Source organism: Penicillium hordei, assembly GCF_028827395.1.
Source record: "Penicillium hordei strain IBT 12815 chromosome Unknown utg000001l_segment0_segment0, whole genome shotgun sequence".
NCBI lineage: Eukaryota > Fungi > Ascomycota > Eurotiomycetes > Eurotiales > Aspergillaceae > Penicillium > Penicillium hordei.
In genome coordinates this window covers 2,292,088-2,312,085 of record NW_026623142.1, presented here as the reverse complement: position 1 = coordinate 2,312,085, position 19,998 = coordinate 2,292,088, and the positions used below count along the sequence as shown (strand labels likewise).

At 49.5% G+C, this 19,998-nt stretch overlaps 8 protein-coding genes across 8 annotated transcripts; 3 read left to right on the top strand and 5 right to left on the bottom strand.

Moving 5' to 3' along the window:
- Nucleotides 1-500: 500 nt before the first annotated feature.
- Nucleotides 501-2,387, bottom strand: N7537_000873 (ENTH domain-containing protein; the record flags this gene model as incomplete). The annotated part of the gene is made up of 5 exons (XM_056891931.1): nucleotides 501-1,790; nucleotides 1,857-1,938; nucleotides 2,003-2,082; nucleotides 2,174-2,205; nucleotides 2,306-2,387. The coding sequence occupies 5 exons, from the start codon at nucleotides 2,385-2,387 to the stop codon at nucleotides 501-503; spliced, it is 1,566 nt and encodes a 521-aa protein (XP_056756926.1).
- A 525-nt stretch (nucleotides 2,388-2,912) lies between these two features.
- On the bottom strand, nucleotides 2,913-8,375 carry N7537_000872 (putative Ras GTPase activating protein; the record flags this gene model as incomplete). The annotated part of the gene is made up of 2 exons (XM_056891930.1): nucleotides 2,913-3,802; nucleotides 3,857-8,375. The coding sequence occupies 2 exons, from the start codon at nucleotides 8,373-8,375 to the stop codon at nucleotides 2,913-2,915; spliced, it is 5,409 nt and encodes a 1,802-aa protein (XP_056756925.1).
- A 1,259-nt stretch (nucleotides 8,376-9,634) lies between these two features.
- Nucleotides 9,635-10,094, top strand: N7537_000871 (DUF952 domain-containing protein; the record flags this gene model as incomplete). Its single annotated transcript, XM_056891929.1, has 2 exons — nucleotides 9,635-9,925; nucleotides 9,978-10,094. The coding sequence occupies 2 exons, from the start codon at nucleotides 9,635-9,637 to the stop codon at nucleotides 10,092-10,094; spliced, it is 408 nt and encodes a 135-aa protein (XP_056756924.1).
- Nucleotides 10,095-10,199: 105 nt separating this feature from the next.
- On the bottom strand, nucleotides 10,200-11,448 carry N7537_000870 (oxidoreductase, short-chain dehydrogenase/reductase family; the record flags this gene model as incomplete). Its single annotated transcript, XM_056891928.1, has 7 exons — nucleotides 10,200-10,237; nucleotides 10,321-10,475; nucleotides 10,535-10,678; nucleotides 10,732-10,896; nucleotides 10,953-11,153; nucleotides 11,206-11,325; nucleotides 11,378-11,448. The coding sequence occupies 7 exons, from the start codon at nucleotides 11,446-11,448 to the stop codon at nucleotides 10,200-10,202; spliced, it is 894 nt and encodes a 297-aa protein (XP_056756923.1).
- A 734-nt stretch (nucleotides 11,449-12,182) lies between these two features.
- N7537_000869 (putative IMP dehydrogenase) lies at nucleotides 12,183-14,084 on the top strand (the record flags this gene model as incomplete). The annotated part of the gene is made up of 3 exons (XM_056891927.1): nucleotides 12,183-12,372; nucleotides 12,430-12,738; nucleotides 12,943-14,084. 3 exons carry the CDS (start codon nucleotides 12,183-12,185, stop codon nucleotides 14,082-14,084), a joined length of 1,641 nt encoding a protein of 546 aa, XP_056756922.1.
- A 1,891-nt stretch (nucleotides 14,085-15,975) lies between these two features.
- rps21 (40S ribosomal protein eS21) lies at nucleotides 15,976-16,618 on the top strand. Its single transcript, XM_056891926.1, has 2 exons — nucleotides 15,976-16,078; nucleotides 16,365-16,618. Exons 1-2 carry the CDS (start codon nucleotides 16,047-16,049, stop codon nucleotides 16,597-16,599), a joined length of 267 nt encoding a protein of 88 aa, XP_056756921.1. The 5' UTR covers nucleotides 15,976-16,046; the 3' UTR covers nucleotides 16,600-16,618.
- A 471-nt stretch (nucleotides 16,619-17,089) lies between these two features.
- Nucleotides 17,090-17,272, bottom strand: N7537_000867 (uncharacterized protein; the record flags this gene model as incomplete). The annotated part of the gene is made up of 1 exon (XM_056891925.1): nucleotides 17,090-17,272. The coding sequence occupies one exon, from the start codon at nucleotides 17,270-17,272 to the stop codon at nucleotides 17,090-17,092; it is 183 nt and encodes a 60-aa protein (XP_056756920.1).
- Nucleotides 17,273-17,480: 208 nt separating this feature from the next.
- Nucleotides 17,481-19,086, bottom strand: N7537_000866 (phenylalanine--tRNA ligase subunit alpha; the record flags this gene model as incomplete). Its single annotated transcript, XM_056891924.1, has 2 exons — nucleotides 17,481-17,593; nucleotides 17,642-19,086. The coding sequence occupies 2 exons, from the start codon at nucleotides 19,084-19,086 to the stop codon at nucleotides 17,500-17,502; spliced, it is 1,539 nt and encodes a 512-aa protein (XP_056756919.1). The 3' UTR covers nucleotides 17,481-17,499.
- Nucleotides 19,087-19,998: the final 912 nt, after the last annotated feature.

Here is a 19,998-nt window from a genome sequence, read left to right as displayed (position 1 = left end):
GGTTACCACCAGGTTTGTATAAGAAAGAGTAGGAAGTAGATCGTAAACAACATAGAAGTACGAGCAATGAAGAGGCCCCAATGTATGCATGGATACTGCTGATAGATAAAACACATATCAATGTATCATTCTTCAGCGAGATATAGACCCACGAGCAAAACACCAAATATGTGGAGATCTGGCATGTCCAGCGCCTGGGACGAGCGTAGAAGAAATCGTTGAGGACGACACTTTTTTTTACGCCAAGTAAGATAACAGCAAAAGTTTTCGCAGCTCTCTGCTATAGTGCAGATATACCTAGGAAACCATCTGGAGAAGAGAACAAATGGGAAAATGGAATGGAGTATACAAAAACAGCAGAAGAAAAAGAGAGGGAAAAAAAGACGATGTCAAATCTGGAATTCTGAATGCTAAAATCGTGGCCACATATCGCAAATGTAAGAAGCGAGCATGGACTCAGTTGAGGAAAGAGAGGTATGGCGAGTTGCTTTGCTAGCTGATCAACCAAGCAGATCATCAAAGGCCGAGCTAGACTGTTGCTTGTGCTGGGGCTGGCTGGGTGTGGAGGAGGTGCTAGAGGGAGCTGGAGCGCCCCAGATGCCGGCACTAGCTTTTTCCTTGGCCATGCTGGCGAGGTTGGGGCCCTTGTTTGTGCCGGTGTTGGATTTCTGGATGCCGGCGCTGGCGCTGGCGGTCGACCACAGCGAGCCGAAGGCGTCACCCGAGGGCTTCTTTGCTGCTGCTGGCTTGTTCGCTGTGATGGGGGAAGCCACGGAGGACATGGATGTGGTGGCACCGTGAGAGGAACCAGAATGTTGGGGCACGTTGACAGAGGTGAAGTAGTTGGGTGTGGCAGCTTGGTATCCGGAAGGCTTCTGCTGTTGCATCGGGGCCATCTGCGAAAGGGGAGTTGGGATCCCGCTGGAAGAGGGAGTGGGAGTGGCCGATTTGAAGCCAACTAGACCGTTGATGTCGGCACCCTGCGAGGCCGAGATTGGCTGAGGCGCAACGAATTGGGTGTTCGAACTTGTGCTGGCAGTGGAAGCTGGAGGGGGGATGCCGAACTGGTTTGACAACTGAGTAGGCTGGGTAGCCGGAGTTGCGGACTGGAAGTCATCAAAGTCGTCATCGTCATCGGCTGGGGTTGGGTCTAGTATGTTGAGAGCACTGCCGGCAGGTTGCTTGCCGGCTGAGGTGGAAGCTGTAGTAGTAACAGGCTCGTCGTCGCCGAAGTCGAAGAGGTCTGCTACAGGCGCAGGAGCTGGCTCGGGCTTCTTTGCTTGGGGCTTCGCCCGAGCGGCAGGCTCACGCGGGCGTGCGGGGGCATCTCCCTCGTCATACTCGTCATACTCTTCGAAGCGGTTGGACCGGCGTCCGGTGTCCTGGAAATCAACGCCAGCTTGGCCGCCAGATTCCCCACCAAAGCCACCGCCGTCACCGAAGACACCTCCGCTATATCCACCGTACCCCATACTCTCGCTGCCAAAGCCTCCATAACGGCCTGAGCCCGAGCTAGACATGCCTGATCCGACACCCATACCGCCTTCGAAACCACTGAACTTGTTGCGGTTGTTCTTGGCCTTCTTTCTTTCGGTCCGAATCTGATCCACATCACCCAGCAATTTCACCAGCTCGGACGACCGGTTACGCACATTTATACCTTGGTCTTTGCCGTTCATATCGATGTAGTGGAACTGCCGGAGCATCCGAATCAACGACATGTGGGATCTTGCATCATCGACGACTCGCTCGGAACCGTTCTTGACAAGAAATTCGAGGAGCTGGAGACTCTATAAGTTGGAGAGAAGATAGCGTTAGTCATAGCACATCCGCATAAATAACCAAGCTTCTCTTACCTTGTAGATCTGTCGCCATTCCTCTGCAGCCTTGTCGGTGAATCGCTTGTAGATAAGGGGCATGATTTCATTGAGCAATTGGCTGTGGTAACGGAAGGTCAGCACATGCGCATTGGTGTGGGTAAGATCAGGCAACATGGACTGACTAGCTATGCGTTCCATTGGCGATATCCTGCATCAACGTGGTCGAGGCACCCCAGGGTTCATTGTTTGTGGCTTCCCGGACCTGACTTGTGTAAGCGTTGGATCGCATAATATCCTCATCTTCACCCTGCGAAAGGCCATGCTGGTTCGCGCAGAGGCGATTGCATACGAACCTTGGATTCCATCTCGGTATAGTTCATGACAGCTATGACGGAATCAAATCAGTTTCCGCATATTGTAAGACACATGCAAGCTGATTCGGCTTTGTTCACAACGCACTCAGATCAAGCGGAACTCAAACTTACCATTCTGCACCTTGCGAACACCGGCCTTGAGGTCATACAAGGTCATGTTGCTGACCTGATCTTTGAGGTTGGAGAAATCCATGGCGAGGGGTGACTGCTAGTCGTCAGGACAAAGACTGGGAAACGAGGATCTGAGTAAAAAGATAATAGCAGCACAGGCAATTGGAGGCCTAGCACAGAAAGAATCAGAAATCCCCCAGAACTAACGTGGACTGTTGGAGGGGGGGAGATGCCCGGTTTCCAGCTGGCAACCCGATTGAATGCGCCACGTCACGTGGCAACCCCTGACCATGCCTTGTATACTTCCAATGGCTACAATAAACGATTGTTCTACTTAGATTCTACTTTCTACTTGAAGGGGGTTTTTTGGAAAATTGAATTGTTTTACAATTGATACTGAATGGTATCATACTGTGTACATGTTATTCGCCCGTATAGACCGAACGCTATCGCTATCGAAATCAACAAAATACCCATGGTATCTTAAACAAAGACAATAAGAAAAGAGAAAAGAGAAAAGAGAAAGAAAAAAAAGAGAGGAAAAATAATAACATCAATAAGAATGTGCACCCAATTCATCCCTCATCAAGTCCATAAGCCATGACTCTCACTCGTTATAGAACTTCTTCATGATCAAATGCAAGAAAAGGTTAACATTGACTCGCATCTGCCCGTCAAAGAAGTCCATGAATTGCGTGTTGTTGAACTGAGCCTGCAGCAAGTCGTCCAGCGGTACCTGTGCGTTGGCGCCGGGAATCATCATGACACCGCTGCTCCCGTCAATGGTGAATACACCAACTTCGTTACTTGAGATGGTCAAGTCGACCCGATCCCACTGCCGCTCGGCGTAGCCCTTCCAGGCAACCAGAACACCTCGGTCCGCCAGAGTGCGCGCAGAATATTTGTAGGATCCAAATTTGAATATCTTGCCGGATTTTTGCAGCTCTCGCTGATGATCCCATTGTTTGGTGAACGGCATCAGGAATCGCTTCTTTCCCTTCTTGTTCTGTAACGTGATCATGGCCTGCTCAATGTAATCGTTGTATGTCTTGAGCTGCTGGTCTAGGTAAACGGCTTGGCCGCTGAGCCTCTGAGAGGTCAGCCGAGCACCCTCCAATTCACGCTCTCGCTGGATTCTCCGACGATGCTTGGTACGGATATCGATGGCGATGGCGTTCAACAAATCCTGATAATGGTTGTGACGATTGATCTTGCCATTATGTTCAAGCCGAAGGATGTTTTCGAGTGCAATGCCCTTGAGCTCGGAATAGCTCATAGCACTAATGTCAATTAAGCTATTAGCTTCAGAGTAGGCGCCTCGGCGAGGGTTGTTATTGCTCAGTTCTTCCCGAACCAAAGTGTGCCACCGCTCCTCATCCTCAGCTGTCGGTGGCTTGAGCATGATGTCCATTAGGTTGGCACCGGTTTGGACTCGGATGATGTAAAGAATGCAGCGCTTGGTCTCCATAAAGAGTGTCTTAACATCTGCTTCGGGGTCTGGGAGGGAAAGTTAGAAAAATGAACAGGTAGGGGCTTGTTTCGATCTCTTACCTTCAACCTGAGCCAACTTGGGATTCAATGTGAGATTGATCTCGGTAGAACTGACGCCCATCAATTCATTCTCGTTACTCTTGACATTGCCAAGTTCGCGCACAAGTTCCTTGAGGAAGTCATCAGGGTGGGGGCACATATAGTTTATCTCAGACGCCACAAGCTGGTGAATCGAGAAGATGTCAGACATCTTAATATACAAGGTAGGCTTGGCCTTGGCATAGAGATCATTGAATTCATCAATGTCGAAATAAGCCTCTGCATCCTGGACTGAGATCATCTGACCCCAGATACGGCCTAGGCGCTGGATTGACTCTCCAATGTAGTTGTTAAGCGGCTGCAGATAGACGTTCTCTGCTCCAAAGAGTCTCCCAGATGCAATCTGAGCGAAGACCTTCGATATTTCTCCAAGATTTCGCTTTTGTTCTTGGGTGAGGCCGCGATCGATCACACCATACTTCTCTGGCTCCAGAACAGCAGGCTGGAAGTAATTTTTCCATACCCAATGGCCGACCGTCTGAAGAATTAATCCAGGGTCCTCACCGGAGAACCTCTGGAGTAGATTTTGATACATCTGCTGCGCGAGATATCGGATACCGAATGGCATACGGTACAGGAAGTCCTCAAAGCCCAGGAATAATTGATCAACAATGTCACGAAGATCCTGCAAATGCTGAATAAACGTCTCTCTGGTTTCGGGGTCTCTGATCGCTTCTTCTCTGGGAAGATCTGGTTGTCGGCGGCTTCGTTGGCCCGTTTGAAGCTCCTCGTTGTTGATTGCGGAACGGTAGATTTGAATCGGATCGCTCTCCAAGTCAAGATCTTGGTTTTCAATAACAGACTCCTTTACGACAGCCCCCAAGACTTCGCGCATGAACTTCCGATCGCGTGATGACTTGGCATACGAAGCAAAAAGCTTGTTCCAGAAGGAGGTGCAGCGCAAATATTCAGGAAGAGATGTGAAGCTTTCAATGTCCTCTTTGACGGATCGTGCCAGGAGTTTAATGAGATAATACTCCTCGCGTCGTTTCTGGGAGTATCCAAAGAGACCCATCATCAAGTGCCGGATCCGCTCATATTCCTTGTCCGAAGTGTTGACCTCGCGCAATCGCCGGAACAAGCGAGCCAGATACTGTGATTGGGTTTGGAGAAGGAAGAAAAACACCTGATACTGGTCCAACTTTTTCCTTGAGGTCTTGTTAAGGGCCTTCAGATCGTAAGGATCCTTGGAAGAAATCTCGGTGTTTGATAGTAAGTTGCCAATGTGGCCACCGAAGTGTTTTTGATGCTTGACAACTTCATCCAGAGTAATCTTGTTCTTGACAAGGAGGGCAATCTTGATATCAAGTTGACTGATGTATTGTTCAGCAAGCTCGTTTTGTCGCACTTGTTGAACAACCGCCTTTCGCAAACGCTCAAACTCGATCTCTTCGTCAAAGTCGAAATCGCTGTCATTGAGAAGGTGCACGAACCCCTTGACTGTTCCAACAGGTGGATTCTTTCCGCTGGTCAGGCTCTTATAAGCCTGACCTTGAATGCGGGCTCGGATAACACTTTGGGCCTTGATGACCTTCTCCATGTTTTCGTTATAATGCTGACGTCTTTCCTCAAACCGGTTGCATACAATGTGTCCTCTGATGCGTGCTTGAAAGTCTGTGATGAAGTCCTCCTCTACCTCAAGATCGGTCAGGATCTCGCCGACTTCAACTCGCGCAAGCATTGCCCGACTTAAAGATTGGAGCTGAACCACTTCTTCCTCGTTATCCTCAAGCTGAGACAGTATGTCGCCCACCTCCATTCGTGAGATGGCAGCACGAGCAAGGGCTTGCAGATCAACAATGGCATCTTCATGCTGTCCCAGTTCATGCCGTTGTGCAAGAAGATAGTTCCTGTGGATGACTCCACGGGATCGGGACTGTAGTTCCAAGACGGAAGGTTCCCCGTCGAGCAATGCGGTCCTCTGGGCATCCAATGATTCCCTCAAAGCCTGTCCCCTGAGAATAGCCTGCAGGTCGATCACTGGCAACAGATGTTCCGCAAGCTCGGAAAGAATGGCTGAGGTGTTTTTTCTTACAGCAGCGGCCCGCGCAATAGCTTGCAATGCAGCACATTCATCTTCCGTTTCTTCTAGTGCCTCCAGCAGCAGAGTTTGGTGTTCTCTAGCAATCAGAGCCCTGATAGTTGATTGAATGCGGATAATTTGGGACGCTTCGTTGTTGAGCAGAACCTTCATCTCAGACAAGTTTTGACGAGCAATTGATCCTCGAATTACCGCCTGCAGCGACTTGACGGGTGTTTCAATTAGTTTCACCTCGTGGGAGTGAGCATTCATTTGTCTTCGTTGCAAGGTGCCACGGATGGCAGCTTGGAGCGACTTAACGGAACTGCCAACCTGCTGCACCTCCTGAGACTGGGCATTCATCTCTCGTCGTTGTAAGGTACCACGGATGGCAGCTTGGAGCGACTTAACGGAACTGCCAACCTGCTGCACCTCCTGAGACTGGGCATTCATCTCTCGTCGTTGTAAGGTACCACGGATGGCAGCTTGGAGCGACTTGACGGAACTGCCAACTTGTTTCAGCTCTCGAGACTGATCCTCGATCTGCTTGCGTTGCAAGGCACTGCGAATGAAAGCTTGAAGTGATCTCACGTCATTTTCAGCATGTCGAGACTCTTCGTATTGGTCACCAACATTCATGCGTTGCAATGCACCTCTTATCGCGGCCTGGATCTGCTTGATACCAGACTCTTCTCGTCGTGCAAGAGATTGTAGGTGACTAGCCTGTGCGCGAGCCCTGGACCCCCGAATCAGGCTCTGGAAGTGCAGAATATCTGTTTCCTGGGATTGTCGCCATTGCTTGTCACCTTGTTGACCGCGACGTACAATGAAGCCTCGACTAATAGCCTGCAACCCAACTGCGAACTGGAGCATGCTTAGTCGGTATTCACTAATTTGCCGTGCCCAATCTCCACGCAGACGTGACTGTAGCTCAATCAGGAGGGGTTCAAAGTCCCACAGATCGTTCATCGTGTTGCCAAGCTTCAAACGCATCATAGCTCCTCTGACTTGAGCCTGGAAATCACAGATTGAGGCTTCATTTTCGTGTAGCACCCGATCAATACGATCCTCCTCCGATTCAACGGGCTCGGGTTCCGGTTCAGGTTCCGCGCCAAAGTTTGCAGCCATACCTGCAAAGCTAGGCATGCTCACACCGGCCTTGTCCAGTCCTTTTTGGGTTTTCTCAAGTTCGTGGTGTTCAAACTCAAGCTGACCAACCAAGTTACCCATTCGGAAGTCTAGCATGCCATTTTTGAAGAGTAACCATGACAATGCGTGAATGCAGTGTATGACCTTGGGGATGTTTTTCTTTTCATACAAGTCAATGAGTTCGAATCGAAACAACTCTGGCAACTCAATCTCATCAAGGAAACGGAAAAACAAGGCGATGTTGTCGGAATGGCGATATTGTAACTTGGGGTGTCGGAAAATGCGAAGGGTTTTGCCCGCATACATTGCTTGGACCACCTCCGCCAAAGTGACGCCGTCTCGCAGTCCTTCCTCCAGCTGAACGATTGGCGGGATTTGCTTTTGAATTACATCTTCAATCCACTGTTTGGCTTCTCCAATATGGCACAAATACTCGTATGCTTGGATGAATTGTCGCTGCTGGTCCATCCAATTTCCAGCTGCCCACGAGGACGCCTTCGGTTTTTCGGGAGACACTGCGCCATTTCTTCCGGCTACCGAGTCCGCTCGCTTAAGCCTTCGTCGGCCTTGTAAACCCGCCACAGAGGCTGCGGCTGCGCCGAATTCATTTTCACCGGACTGTGCAAACTTCGAAAGAGTTCTGAGATGGCCCGTGGATGATTTTTGCAAAGTTTCAAGTTCGGGGGCGGAGAGTGCAGCAGTCAGCTGCGGGGGGTGAACACTGTGAGGCAATGTCTTTTGGGGAGACGAAGGACGCGATGTTCCGGGCACAGGAGACCAGTTGCGGGGAGAGGTAGGCGGCGGTGGGCTTTGTGGTTCGTAGGTGTGTGGTTGGTGACGCGGAGACAAATTTTCTTTAAGATGGAGATGACGCGATTCTGGGGTGCTTGGTCGATGGTCCTTCCACGGGTGTGATTCATTGATTGTTTGGCTTCGTGAATGTCGGTACCCGCCAGTACTCGCGGTTGAGGATGAAGGATTGGGGGCTTGTGATAGTGGTCGGAGAGATCGGCGAATATTGTCGTACGCCGTACCAGCATTTGACCAATTTCCTCGTTCCATTGCGTCTGTGACAGTCGTTCCTGAGCTTATACTGCTTGCCTCACTCTTCCCTCGGAAGTGACCCAAATTGTGTGATGTCGATGCATTAGATGAAACGGTGCTAGTCCGACTAGGGGCAAACGAGCTTGAGGCGATGGAATATGCAGACGAGTTCGTGGACGCTGTCGACCCGTGTCGTAATGGACTGGTGGACTGCGAGGGAAGGTCCGTCTGGGCCCGCTTGAGGGATGGGAATTGAGTCGACATCATTTAATCTCAGGACGGTATGCGAAATCGGATTGAAAAATGTCGCGCTCCTTTGACCGCATCCCTGCTCTGGTAGTAAATGCGGAATGCGCGGGTTAAACAAGGTCTCCAAGACCTTTTCCAGAGAGTCGTTCTAGACTGGATAGCATTCAAGGGCAACCTCCCATGACTTAGCTGCGAAGAAAATCGAATCAACTGATGCGTGACTTGTGTCAATAAGGTCTGGGCTCGTGGATCCCGATGATGGAATTGTTGACGGTGGGGGTGCAAGTGCGACAAGATTCCCCAAAGTGGGCGCAGGGGGCACAACAAATCTCCAGATCGGGTATGGCGCAATCAGGTGATTGTGGCTTTTCGATCTTGAATCACGTGGTATGAAGAACTAAGAGATTGTGTTACTGGACAAGTCACCCACTGGGCATGGATCTGTTGGTTACTGCTTATTTTCAATTATTCGAAATTGGCAAAGTCCCTCACGGTACATTGCTCGATATGCTGAACATTCCTTCCAATCCCAATATCGGACGTATCAGAATACCTGCAATCTTGGCAAAAGTGGCTAGTGCCAGGTTTGAGTGGGCTCGTAGTCCCGTGCGACCAACACGCCTGGGCAGCTTTCAACCTTAGATCACCAAGTACGTTTTAGACCGCCAATTGCTACGCATATGCATACTCCATGCTCGCTGGTGGATTAAAGCTTTGGCTGCTTCTGAGAGGGACTTTAATCTTTTTTGGGTTTTCCCCCAATTATCGTGCTCGATACGCTTATCTTATGTCAAGATCTGTGTTGTTGCAAGACATCCATTGATCTCCAGGGCTATGACAATGAAATGCTAACGAAAGTAAGCTCGATGTAGATTAAGAAAGCTCGCCGAATGCTGAGGGAATCATTTAAGGCATAATTGGATTTTTAGCTGATTATGGTGTTCTATATACTGCGCGTTCTCCACGTATACAACATATATATATATTCCCACAATTCTTACTCAAAACGCATCTTTATATCAACCGAGCATTACAAATAATACTACTCACAACCCAAATTTAATATATTATAAAATTCCTTATATGTCCACTTGAACAAGAGATTTGGAAGCAGGCAAGTACAAAAAAATGGCGTAATAATCCAAGCGCGTTCGAAAGAGAAGTTGCCGGTTGAACCGACCCCGCCAACAAATGAAACCACCTGACAAACCTTGTTTCTGTTCTTATTATCACCACTGACTCGGTGAATAAACTTGCTTCCTTCCATCACTTTTATCATGACTTCGCTACTTTCTCAACCTCGCTATATCTACAAGATTGTGCCTTCCACCACACCAGTCCGCGAGCCAATTCCTGAGCGGCTCACGGTAAGCGAACTGGACAAGGCCGATGGCTTCATCCACCTCTCGATGGCGCATCAGGTTGGAGGCACATTGAAAGCATTTTTCACCGAGGAACCACTTGTCTATGTATTGCGAATCGAGTATCATCGCGTGATCCAAGATATCCGGTGGGAGTCCCCAGACGGGAAAGTGTCTGGTCCTCGACCCGGCGAAGGACTTTTCCCAGTAAGTTGAATATATCAGTCTGAGATTGAAATTTGCTGAAAGAAAAATCTAGCATCTCTACAATGGACTAAAACTGGGTAGAGAGGAGATTGAGAGTGTTGCTGTCTGGCAGAATGACGAGGGATGGGATAAGGCTCTCACGGCAGGGAAGCCGTGGCTCCTGTACTGATTTTATATCCCGCTGAGCTTTAATTTGATACCAATGGCAAGCACACGTTTAGCACAATACTCCGGCGATATTTCCACCAACAGATACCACTCCCTGTAACACTATTTAGTCACCAAGCGGGTAACAGTGCAGCACTTGCCCATCTACACATGCATAGTTATCGTATATTAGCCACAATAAAACAAAAATGGTGAGAATTTGCGGTTGTGTAATATTAACCACTCACAGTATAGAGAAGCATCCGCGCTAGCCAAGAAGACGAAGCTTGTTGCAACCTCACTAGGCTCGCCTGGTCGGCCAAGACCAGCCTTGTGACCCCATCCTTCCATCTGTTCGGCATCTCGGGTGTCGACTTGGATTGGTGTATAGATTGCACCTGGACTGAAATTAGAGACCAGTCAGTATCCACTTTCAAACAGAGAGGACTGCATGATCCTCACGCGACTGCATTGACCCGAATACCCTTAGGAATCAAGTATGTTGCCAAAGACCTAGTAAAACCAATGATAGCTCCCTTGGTTGCAGCATAATCAATCATAGTACCCGAACCACGGAAAGTCACAACCGAAGAAGTATTGATGATCCTGTAGTAAGTGCATGAGTATACGATGATATAGATTAGATAGAAAGCACTCACGAATCGCCTCGTGTCATATGAGGAAGAGAAAACTTCGCCATCGCAATCATTTGGACGATATTGGTTCTGAAGATGTCTTCGGTCTTATCCAGATCGATGTTTTCAAATTCCGTACATAGGTACTGTTTCGACGCATTATTCACAAGTATATTGATCGTGCCGTATCTGTAGAATCTCGTGGTCAATCATTTGTTAATACCAGGAAAGTACTATAGGCTGACTTCTTCACATGTTCATCCACTGCGTGACGACACTGGTTGCGATCTCTCAAATCACCTGGGATAAGAAGGCAAGCCCTCTTCTCTTGCTCAACAGACTTTTTGGTTGCCTCTGCGTCTGGCTGTTCTGAGGGCAAATAAACGATCGTAATATCCGCACCCTCTCTAGACATTAAAATAGCAACTGACCGTCCAATACCAGAGCTAAGAAATGATTAGCCAAGTGATTTCGTTTCTATGAACTTGCTACACTTACTCTCCGCCAGTGATTAGAGCGTTTTTGCCCTTCAGCTTTCCAGAACCCGCATATTCGGCAAAGCCGTGAAGGCCCTCGAGTTTAGTCGACTCACTGGGCTCTGCCATTATGCTCTCCAACCTAGCACATCAACTTAGTAAAGGTATTTCACTCGGGTAAAAACATTACTCACCCCGGTTTGTCCTGAGACTGTGCCGCGGGTGCAGGCTTGAAGACGCCATGTTCGCCCATAGGAGATTCCATATCGATAGCAGAAGTGAGAAATGATACCTAGGAGAATTGGATGAAGCTGTGCTGCCTTTAAGAGGCTGTGTTTGCTGCACTTGGTACTATCATTCTGTCGTCATACTGCTACAGAGGCAGACGGGACTTGAAGCCGGTAACTAGTGACATTGCCGTTCTGTTGCCCGGCCAATAATTTTCAATAGCACCTGATTTTTCGTTCGTTCCATGGCTGTGTATAAGAATCAAGGCACCCTGGTACTTATAGCCAACTGACATTGGACCATCACTACCAAATTCAAAAGTTGTGCTGTATGGCAATCAATATTTATGCCCAGCTCATCAGGAAAATATATTTCACAAGAACAGTGCACATTATAATCACACCTAACAACGTTACATTATTCTATTGAAGGAAATCTTAGCACCATCTATATGGTAGTACCGATGTACCTGCATAGACGTATATCTAAGCATAAACAAGCTCACCGCCTCGGGGGATCTCGTTTACGAGCCAATAGGAATCATGAACGGTGAAAAAACCAGTACGCTATACCAGAAACAGACAAGCTCCCTTTTGGCTTGGCCGTGCACGGAAGAGAAAAGGAAACAATTTTTCGCTCGACCTTTTTCTTCTTCTTTCTCTTCCTTGGGAAAGCTCGACTTTCTCCATCAGCAGAACGTTTCTTTCTGTTGATTAAGATTTCCCTCAGGTCGTGTCTCACTCGTTATTTTAACCTCTCTTCGTTTTAACCATGCCTATCACCGCCGGCGACGCAGCACCTGGTGCCGCCATGAAGGCTGAGATCACCGACTACGCCAAGGCCATGGAGGTTTTGAATACCTATACCACCCTTGATGGCCTTGATGCGGATACCCTGCTTGACTCTGATAAGCACGGTGCATTGACCTACAATGATTTCCTGATCCTGCCCGGTTACATCGGTAAGCCGGACCCCGCAGTAAAAAAAAAAAAATCTTGCGTTTTTCTAACCCATACAGGTTTCCCCGCTTCCGATGTCTCCCTGGATACCCCTGTTACCAAGCGTATCTCCCTGAAGGCCCCCCTTCTGTCCTCTCCCATGGACACTGTCACCGAGCACAACATGGCTATCCACATGGCTCTGCTCGGTGGTCTGGGTGTTATCCACCACAACTGCTCCCCCGAGGATCAGGCGGAGATGGTCCGCAAGGTTAAGAGATACGAGAACGGTTTCATTTTGGACCCCGTTGTCATCTCCCCCAAGACCACTGTTGGTGAGGCCAAGGACCTCAAGACCAAGTGGGGCTTCGGTGGCTTCCCTGTCACTGGTAAGATACCCACACCCACATCTACTTTTCCCAGCACCTACACCCATTTTGCATGATGACCACCCTCTTTTAATTATAACTTTCGTTCCACTGCAGCAACGAAAGTTGCACTGTAGAGAACCAGATTTTATCTGACCAATTTGTCTATTTCGGATATTGTCCTCACATAAGCTTTCAGCAGCAATCGCTAATGTTTGAACATAGAGAACGGAACTCTCAAGTCCAAGCTCGTTGGAATGGTTACCTCGCGTGACATTCAGTTCCACACTGATCTCAACGAACCCGTGACTGCCGTCATGGCCACGGATCTTGTTACTGCCCCGGCCGGCACCACCCTGGCCGAGGCCAACGACGTCCTCCGTCAGTCTAAGAAGGGAAAGCTCCCCATTGTCGATGCCAACGGCAACATCGTCTCACTGCTTTCCCGCTCTGATCTGATGAAGAACCTTTACTACCCCCTGGCCTCCAAGCTCCCCGACTCCAAGCAGCTAATCGCTGCCGCTGCCATTGGTACTCGCGAGGAGGACAAGAAGCGCCTCCAGCTTCTTGTTGAGGCTGGGTTGGACATTGTTATTCTGGACTCCAGCCAGGGTAACTCTATGTACCAGATCGAGATGATCAAGTACATTAAGAAGAACATGCCCGAGATCGACGTTATCGGTGGTAACGTTGTTACCCGTGAGCAGGCTGCTGCTTTGATTGCCGCCGGTGTTGATGGCCTGAGAATTGGCATGGGCAGCGGTAGTGCCTGTATCACCCAGGAGGTCATGGCTGTTGGTCGCCCCCAGGCTGCTTCCGTGCGCAGCGTTGCATCCTTCGCCGCTCGCTTCGGTGTTCCCTGTATCGCCGATGGTGGTATCCAGAACGTCGGCCACATCGTCAAGGGTCTTGCTATGGGTGCCAGCACTATCATGATGGGCGGTCTCCTTGCCGGTACCACCGAGTCTCCCGGAGAGTACTACGTCAGCAACGAGGGCCAGCTCGTTAAGGCCTACCGTGGCATGGGCAGTATCGCTGCCATGGAGGACAAGAAGGCCGGTGGTGACGGAAAGGACAGCAAGGCCAGCAACGCTGGTACTGCTCGCTACTTCTCCGAGAAGGACCGCGTCCTTGTTGCCCAGGGTGTCGCTGGCTCCGTTCTTGACCGCGGATCCGTCACCAAGTTCATTCCTTACCTCATTGCCGGTGTCCAGCACTCCCTGCAGGACATTGGTGTCAAGAGCCTGTCCGATATGCACGATGGTGTCAACAACGGCACCGTGCGTTTCGAGATGCGAAGTGCCAGTGCTATGACCGAGGGTAACGTCCACGGTCTCCACAGCTACGACAAGAAGCTTTACTCGTAAGATCCAAGCTTTGTAAGAGTTGACTGGACCTCTTTGTGAATACATCTATCAGGGTGACCCCGATAGGTGATGAGGCCTTGAAAATTAAAATAAGGGTATAGGATAGGAGTTTACGATTTGAAGATTTACGCCATTTCTGGTAATGAGCATACACGTTTTATTTTTCTCTCAATCTATTCCAACTGTAAACGTCACGTAGATAGTTCGTAGAAGGTTGCCCGAGCACATGGCGCTGCATTCGGCTAAGCTCGATGAGGTTAAGCTACACGCGGGGTACCGAGGAACTGCCTAGGCTCTCGGGTCTTTTGCCTTTTACTGTATTGAGAAGCCGAGGAACGGCTTCGAGATCACGATGTCTTTTATTTGTCAAGGATCTATTTCTCGTCACTTATCACAGCGATTGGGTCATCGACTTGCCGTTGGTCTTGTTTTTCGGACATCTTGTGCATCGTATATTGCCTCGGTTCAGTCATTTCAGCACCCGAGCAGTAAATCTGCTTTGAGACAATACACGACTACAATTTCTTCCAATCCTCAGAAGATGTCTAGCACAAAACGTGATAGTGAGCCCGCGGTGCCCCGGCCTAGTTCCAGGTAAGCTAGCAAGTAGCAAGGGACTACATTACTGGTGATGTCGACAGGGGGGCATTCCAAAAATAGTAAAAACTAACTACTGTATAGCGTACTTCTGATATCTCCAAAGAACGAGATCCTTCTCCTTCATCGCGTGAAGACCTCCACCTCTTTCGCATCCGCACATGTATTTCCAGGTGGCAACCTATCTAGCCAAGATGGGGAATGCCCACCACCCGAAGACCTAGCACGGCATGAAGATTCCCCTAGTTACCGACGTGCAGCGATAAGGGAACTCTTCGAAGAGAGTGGGATTCTTCTAGCTAAAGACCGGAACTCCGGGAAGATGCTTGCCGTCGACGAGCCTACCCGAGAGGCAGGCAGACGGCTCATTCACCAGAACAAGACCACCTTTGATGAATGGCTGAATCACCAAAGTGCTGATGCGGAGCCTGATATAGGTAAGTGCCTAGCTCGTGTAATTGAGACATGAAAGCAGCACGCTGACTCTACAGGCCAATTAATTCCCTTTACTCGTTGGGTTACGCCAACAAATGTCCCCAAGCGATATACTACTCAGATGTATTTGTATTTCTTGCCTTTGCCCGTCAACGTGGATAAGAAGCTTCTCGACCAACTCCCATCAGAGGGAGAGCACGAGGAGCACCAGATCCCCACGAGCGATGGGGGAATCGAGGTTACGGAGGCACAGTTTCTTCCAGCCTCAGAGTGGGTTAGTCGTGCCCAAAAGGCAGAAATTATCCTATTCCCACCACAGTTCCTTCTTTTGCATTTGGTGTCAGGATTCCTGGACAGGGAGCCCCGTGCAGATGCTTCCGTGAAAGAGATGGAGAAGCGTCGTCAAGCGCTTGCTGAGTTCGTTCATTCGGGTTCTCCCCCATGGACAGAAAAATGCATATCTCCAAAAATACTTCTCATGACCAGCGACGGGCGATCTGTGTTAGGTCTGAATGATCCCGGACCTGAGCTGAAAGGGTCTTCCAAGCGAGGCGAGTCCGAAAGAGTGGTTCTTGTGCGGTTTAAAAAAGGAAGTGCACGAGAGGTGGCTGTGGGATGGAAGAAGGATGTGTTACAGGAAGAAAGGGAAAAAAGTAATCTGTAAAAGACATACATTTACTCATAGTATAACCAGCCCTACATGAGACGTATCCAGCAGTCGATATGAACATTAGAGATGAAATTGCCACGGCCTCTAGTACGGTTGCCACTTCGGCCACGCTTACCCCACTTCGGCCACGCCAGCCCTCGATAAAGGGTCACATGACCCACACAAATCATTTGAGGTCTTCAATTTAATGTGCGGCAGAAAAACCCTCCACCTCCAACCTCACCGTCGCCCGTCAAAACCTCAACACCAAACCCGCCAAAATGGAGAACGACAAGGGAGAGATCGTCGATCTGTACGTGCCATGGAATTTACACCCGTTCTCCCAGTCCCAATATACCTCTGTGCCCTGTGTCTGCGTGGCCGCATACAATCAGCAATCCCGCCTCAATTCCAAGCCAAAGCGATGGACCCGGTGTGATCGGAGATTGCGAGGATTGAAAAATATCTACAATGCCGCTTGACTGCGATCGTTGGCGAGCCACCAGAAAAATCAGGGCACAGGGTATTGGAGGGGAACACATTCACTCGGAAAACTCCAAAAAAGAACCCAGACAACTAACATGATCTCCCTCCAACAGCTACGTGCCCCGCAAGTGCAGCGCCACCAACCGCATCATCAAGGCCAACGACCACGCCTCCGTCCAGCTCTCCGTCGGCAAGGTTGACGAGAACGGCCGCTACACCGGCGAGAACCAGACCTACGCTCTTTGCGGCTTCATCCGTGCCCGCGGCGAGAGCGATGACTCCTTCAACCGCCTGGCCCAGCGTGATGGATACCTCAAGAACGTCTGGACCGCCTCCAGCCAGCGCTAAATCATCCGCAGCAATGTGGTTTTTTTTACCGGGTGGTGTTGACGGGTTGATTTGATGGTACGTTATGATCGTTCACACACATCCTGCGTGTTTCGTGTTCAAGGCTAATGCGTCACAGGAACCGTGGCTTGATGGTCCGTGTTCGGGGAGTTGGTTTCAAGACCAAAAAAAGGACGCAAGGGATATAGTTATGTTCCTTAGTTCGTTTTTTTTATTTTTCTCCTCTGAGAAACTCCTGTTTTCCTACCTATCTCTCGAAATGAATGGAATATCGACGACTTAATGGGTCAGGTTTTTTTTTCTCTACGAATCCCGCCTGTTCTCTTTCTGTGATAGACTCCCACCCAACCTCATGAAGCACAAGCCAAAAAAAAGCAATGCCAAAAAATCGAAACGATATCCCTTTCATATATTTTTTAGTCTACCTGTTTCCTATTCCTTTATTCCTTTCCCTTCTCGGCATATCAAGCCCTCCTCATTCTTTGTAGACTCAGAAAACCAGACTGGTTCGCTGGTCTTGGTCTTTGGCGTCTCCAGCTCCATGAGTGAGGAGGTAGAAATACTTCTCATTGCCGAAGATTATGCTTCCGAGCTTTGCCTGCTGAAGAGCCACTGCTGCAGAGATCCATGCACTGGGGCACAGATACGGGCAGGACATCCAGTGTAAACACATGCTAGATGAATATCATTTCGACAGCCTGCTTTTTTACTCAATTGTCTCTACATTGACTGTCTACGCTGGATTCCTTTTATCAAGTATTTTATTCACATCCTGTCCATCGTTGATATGTAATACGTTTCCTTCCACATAAACTCGTGATTGCAAGCGGGAAACCCCCATAAGCAAGACACCACTAAAAGCACGTTCTTTTTTTTTTTCTTCTATGTGTATTTCTCTGTTTAATCCTTCTCAAGACGGACGGCCGGATTGGTCTCAATGAAGTTCAGGTCGACCTTGTGACCGAGCAGTTCACGAATGTTGCTGACGGCGTACCTAAAAGATATTAGTAAATGAAGATAAATGGTAGATGATGCAACGTACTTGATCATAGTAGGTCTCTCCAGACTCAATCCCCATCCGTAAACTCTCAGGTCCTTAGGCAGACCCATAGCCTCCAGCATCTCCGGACGGAACATGCCACTGTTACCGATCTCAACCCACTTGCCCAGACCATCGTGGTAGCCGAAGATCTCCATACTAGGCTCAGTGTACGGGTTGTAGGCGGGCTTGAAGCGCAGCTTGTGGATGCCCATCTTGGCGAAGAAGACCTCCATGAATCCAATCAGACCACCAAGGGTCAGACCGAAATCGGCAATGACACCCTCGACCTGGTGGAACTCTGCCAGATGGGTAGCATCGACGGACTCGTTTCGGAACACACGGTCGATACTGAAGAAGCGAGCCGGTCGGGGGTTGGCGGCCAGCTTGTGCAGCATGTAGGTCGAGATGGAGGTGGTGTGGGTGCGGAGCACCAGGCGGAGCGACTCATCCGCGCTCCAGGGGTAGCGGTAGCCAATGGAGCCGAACTTTCCGTGCTCGTGGACCTCGCGGACGTTGTCCCAGTACTTCTTGTAGTCGAGGGGCTTCTCGGACTTTAGTTGCGCTGGGCGGTGGGGGTCGTTGGGGGGATCCTCGCGAGGAGCGTCTGCCACGGCAGGGTCGGAGATGTAGAAGGTATCCTGGAGATCACGGGCGGGGTGTTGCTGGGGCACGAACAGAGCGTCGAAGTTCCAGAAGCCGGTCTCGACAAAGCGGTTGGTGGGCATTTCCTCGAAACCCATGTCGAAGAAGATGTTGCGGAACTCTTGGCGGACCTTGTTCAGCGGGTGTAGTGTACCACATGGAGTTGGGGCACCCTTAGCATTGAAGTTGTAGGGCTTGAGGTGCGCCGTCTTCCACGAGCCACTGGCAATCATCTCCGGAGTGAGGTCGGTCTGCTCCTTGACGAATTCCCGGGCGTACTTGGGACCCTTGGTGATCTTGAAAGCAATCTCCTTTGCTAAACCGATCAACTTTCTCCGCTTGAGATCAGCCAGGACCTTTTTATCCTCCAGGGTCTTTGTTTTTTGAACGGCAAGCAGATGCTGTTGCGTCTCGTCGACAATTGAGTCTGCGGATGCCCGGAGCAAATCCTTGTCCTTCTTAATCCAGCCACGCTTAAAGGCATTGCCTTGGCCAACTTTGGCATTCTCCTTGCCCACAATTCCGGGCAAGTCGGAGATCTTCAATCCGTCCATGGCAGCAAGCACCACGGCGAAGACCTTGGCCTCGTGACTGCCATTGGCGGCAATCTCCTGACCCTCAGCAGTGAGAGTAACGATTTCCTTCTCTAGGGTCTCATATTCGACCATCTGGCGCGAATCAAGGCGGTCGAGCGCACTCTTAACATTCAATGAGGGGGTGGAGGGGAAGGCATCGCTGGAGAGGATGGGCGCATCGGACGCGGACAGGGCGTCCAAAATCTGGTTTGTCAAGTCGGACGCCATGGCTGCAGCCTTCTCCTGCAGAGTCAATTTTTGACGGGTGTTTTGAAGGTCGTTCTTTTGATCGGACAATATTTCACAGAATTATGACTCTGCGGGATTCCAAAAGATAATACGTCAGGGCACACCGACCACTTGTGCCGTTTCCACCCCGCCATTTGACTGTTCACTGTTCACCAGTTGACTAGTTGACTAGCAGCACCCATCCATCGCCCATCCCAATCACCATAACATTTGAAGGTTAGGTAGAATGTACGTACCTGTTACCTACAACGTTGTATATTGCAGGTATCTCTTTTTTTTTTCCACTCGGGGACTGTATTTCATCTATATAGGATCTATACAGAATCCTACCCATTGCAAACACATGGTTTCCATATTTTTATTACATTTTGAAGCATATGGTCGGTACATAAATAGTAGTGAGTGATCCAGACGTGCAATGTCGACCAGCTTCATATCCTCACCATCACACGAGGTCCCCATGTGACCAATAGACGGTACGAATACCTCAGCCAACGATAATGGGACATCTGGAGACGCTAATCCCGGCTCAGCCACCAAAAAAGACGCAAATTGCGATGTAAATCTAACTATGGATCGGTGACAGTACCTTAACGAACAGACATTCTCGTTGGTTCCTTATAGGCTCAGACTAACTCCGACTGGATCCCATTAAATCCCAGCTAATTGTTCAAACTCTGTCTCGCCTATCTTTTCCTTTGGGGATAAGAAGGGAAAGTATGGAGTAATTTACCCAAGAATATAGAATTAGACTATTGAGAAGCAAAACCACGAACCGGAGCCACCTTGTGATCGACACTAGTCCACGGAGTCGATCACTTCCATACCTGGGTATGAAACGGGAATGGTGTACTCCGTAGGTAACTTGATACTCGGTACTCCGTAGATGGT

Bases quoted from the DNA above. Each gene is read 5' to 3' on its own strand.
- rps21 (XM_056891926.1), top strand. From the start codon at position 16,047: ATGGAGAACGACAAGGGAGAGATCGTCGATCT. The intron at 16,079-16,364 runs GTACGTGCCATG...TCCCTCCAACAG, and splicing joins AAGGGAGAGATCGTCGATCT to CTACGTGCCCCGCAAGTGCA.